The following is a 3,560-nucleotide window of genomic DNA, read 5'->3' as shown; positions in this document are numbered from 1 at the left end:
CTGGTGCTCAGCATGTGAGCTATTATTGCTGTGAGTTTCTGGGAAACCGAATACACAGCTACGACTGAATCATTACCTCATACATGACGCTAAAGCGGAACTTCGACCAAACAAAAGAGAGGAACGGAGCACATCATACAATGTCTAATTAAATAGCTGGTGCTTTAAATAATGACAAACAAGTATGATTTAAAGTGTTTATAAGACCCTAAAGAGACTGACTCTAGGTTACCAACGGTGAATAAGTGTTGCTTGGAACTCCTCCTTAACTTCATTTTGGAAAAACAGCAGGGGGAGGACGCTTCTCAGCAGGAAAAAAAAAAATACGCTTGTCAATCTGCCAAGAGCGAGGAAGGGAGGAGTTTCCTCACATTTATAATGACTTCTCTCCTCTCCTCTTCACTATTCACTCACAGTTCCACAGGGCAGCACTCGGGCTGATACACACAGAGAGACAACTACTTTACAAGTCCGACGTTTGATGCCAAAGAACTTTAAAACGTCTGTATCGTCCTGACTGTGAACAGACAGCCACCGCGCGCACTTGGATTTATTTTTAAAAGAGCGAATTTGGAGAAACATTGAAGGTGAGGATCTGTTTTTTTTTTGTTTTTTTTCATATTCCAATACTTCTCATCTATGCATACAATACAAACGTGGATAAATAATGTTTTGCGTGTTTATCTGAGTGAGGTAGTTGGTGAAGTGAAACCGGCCTTGGCGTTTTAAATTGCGTAATGAGGATTACGGTGTCGTTACTGGAACTGACCGAGTCCCGAAAGTTTCCCCGAAATGGATGTAATTTACATCGAGGCATTTGATCTAAACACGCTGTTAAAGCCACATTTCCTCTCAAATAGGGGAGAGAGCAGTCGATGTATTTTTGTTTCTAGCTGACAAACACAAAGCTGATGTTTAAGCGCACGATGTAAAGAGCTTCCACATCTGGAAAAATAGTTAGTTCCCGGTCGAGCTGCTGGAGCTGCTGGAGCTGAGGGCTGTTAGACCTCAACTTGAATAAAACAAATCTTGGCTATGTCACTGTTAAACTTTTAAAATGTATTTGAATGTTTATCATCTGTTCCCACACTGAGCTCAAACTAACGTCCCCTCCTTTGTCTCTTCAGGTGTTTCACTTCCAGACAGACTGACCTCATCGCAACTCTCCGAACCGCTCTTTGACTCCACCTTTTCCTTCTCCTGTCTATGTGGTGCCCAGTGCTCCCCAAGCCGCCTAGAGAACGGGCATAGCGCCATGGTAACTTACAGCAAGTTTGACACCGCAATGAGCAGCAGCCTCTTGGACTCCAGTATGCGGCTGCCTCAACGTTACAAGACTTTCACCTCCAAGACGCAGTACCAGATGGTCCTCGCCACGCTCCACAAGCTCAAGGAGAGCGGCTTCTACTGGGCCACCATCACTGGTAAGGAGGCCAACGCCATGCTGGCGGCCCAGACCAACGGCACGTTCCTCGTCAGGGACAGCTCCGACAACCGACACCTGTTTGCCCTCAGCATCAAGACGGCGTCGGGCACCAAGAACCTGCGCATCCAATGTGACACTTCCTCTTTTTACCTGCAGACAGACCCTAAGAACATTCACTCTGTTCCCCACTTTGACTGCGTCCTCAAGCTGGTCCATTTCTACATGCCTCAGAGCAAAACCAACACTCGCAGTGGGAATATGTACTACATTTACTCTGGAGGGGAGAAGATCCCTCTGGAGCTCGTCAAACCTCTCTCATGTAGCTTTTCCACTTTGCAGCACTTGTGCAGGAAAACAGTCAATGGACATTTGGACATTTCGACTAAAAGAGACCAACTCCCTCATCCTCTTAAGGAGTTCCTCCAAGAGTATGATGCTCCTATCTAGAGGCGTCGGACTGATGCTCTTGAAGGGGCAAAGACTTAAAAGAAAGCGGATGGCTTTCAGCACGACTAACGGTCAAAGACACACGCTGTGTCCGAGGAGTATCAATCCAAGCAGCTTCGAGAGCAAGATCGAGCTTGTGAAAAGGAGCAGTTTATTGTGCTGACAAGACGTGTGTATGGTCTCTCAGACAAGTGGGCATCGGTCTCTTTAAGGTCCATGTTTCGGGAAGAGACTCTGGATCAGGGACTAATCCACAAAGAGAGGCCAAGAGAAAGACGGCACTGCTGTGATGTGGTAGTGTGAAAGAGAGAGAACCAGCGCAGCCCTCCCCTGCCTCACTGATGACATGCAACTTACTGAAAACTGAAGTGAGATTCACAGTCAGCTGTCTGAAGTCCGATGACACACAGGTTCCCTCCGCTGCTGCTAACCAAATGAGCTGCGAGTCTGTCGGGCTCACACACACACACATCAGCCTCAGAAAAATCATCCATCCATTAAAGCCGGTCAGGCCGGCTTTTTTGCTGACCTCCGATGATTATCTTTGACGTATTGCACACGTCCTTCCAGCATCCCGGGAAATTGACAGACAATGGAAAGTTAGAGTGCAAACCAGTGGACACTGATGGCCTCCTGGGTGCATATTTGTACCGGCCACGATGGGAAAAAACTGATGTTTTAAGACCAGAAAATAAAGAAGACGTGTTTCTGCTATTTTGTTTAGAGGAAGGGTTCTCGCCAAACTTGCCTGAACTAGAGAGCAGCTTGTTGAAACGTGACTGAAACTAGAGGATCTTACTTGAGAGAACAGTACCACTGCTTCATATGCCTTCAGTGGTGAGGAAATATATATATATATATATATATATATATATATATGCCAAAAGATGTGGTAGTATTTGTGGCACAGAAAGAATTGCCATCACTTGCTAAATGAATGTATTAAACATGGTATCTGTATTTTCCCAACAAGGAGAAGAGTCACAATGTGTCTTATTTACACGAGTGAAGATGTTTTTGTGCTGTCTTTCATAAAGATGTACTTTTTACCAGCCAAACTTCTGGCTGCGGATGCTTGAAGAAATGTGTTTGACGAAGCAAGCAGACTGATACGACTTTGCACTTATTTATATTTGTATGAACATTTCATTAATTTATAATAAAAGGGCACTATTTTTCTATGAAATGAGATCTCACTGCTTGATTTATTTGATGACGATTGAAACTTTTATTTCCACAGGCAGAGAAAAACGGACGAATAGTGAATCACACGACTCATTGTGTGCATGGATCCTTTAGCTAAGACGACACTACAAGCTTGATCGTTCAAGCTAAAGCCGAAATAGTATCTCATTCTTATTTCATGAGCTGATAACTTGTTGAGCAGTTGACAAAATTCAGCACACCAGAAATATGAAATAGCAATCCAGAGAATTATGAGCTGAATACTGTATTCTGCCGTGACTTACTGGATTCTAGGTGAAAGTGTGACCTAACATGCTCTCACGTGCACATACATAATGAAGCCTGCTTGTAACATGTACGCCTCTTACAAGCTTCGAACTTCTCAGAAATGTCCCCCCCCCCCCCCCCGCCCTGTAGACAGATAGTAGAAATGTGTCAACATGTTTACTGCAGCACGTAGGAATTCAAAGATAAGTTGTATTTACTGTTGCACACATGGATG

At 44.4% G+C, this 3,560-nt stretch overlaps 1 protein-coding gene across 1 annotated transcript; it reads left to right on the top strand.

Moving 5' to 3' along the window:
• Positions 1–417: 417 nt before the first annotated feature.
• socs3a (suppressor of cytokine signaling 3a) lies at positions 418–3,059 on the top strand. Its single transcript, XM_079281516.1, has 2 exons — positions 418–587; positions 1,128–3,059. The coding sequence occupies exon 2, from the start codon at positions 1,256–1,258 to the stop codon at positions 1,871–1,873; it is 618 nt and encodes a 205-aa protein (XP_079137642.1). The 5' UTR covers positions 418–587; positions 1,128–1,255; the 3' UTR covers positions 1,874–3,059.
• Positions 3,060–3,560: the final 501 nt, after the last annotated feature.

Source organism: Melanostigma gelatinosum (assembly GCF_949748355.1).
Source record: "Melanostigma gelatinosum genome assembly, chromosome: 13".
Classification (NCBI taxonomy): domain Eukaryota; kingdom Metazoa; phylum Chordata; class Actinopteri; order Perciformes; family Zoarcidae; genus Melanostigma; species Melanostigma gelatinosum.
Note: the sequence above shows the minus strand (reverse complement) of the source record. Positions and strands in the feature narration are given on the sequence as shown.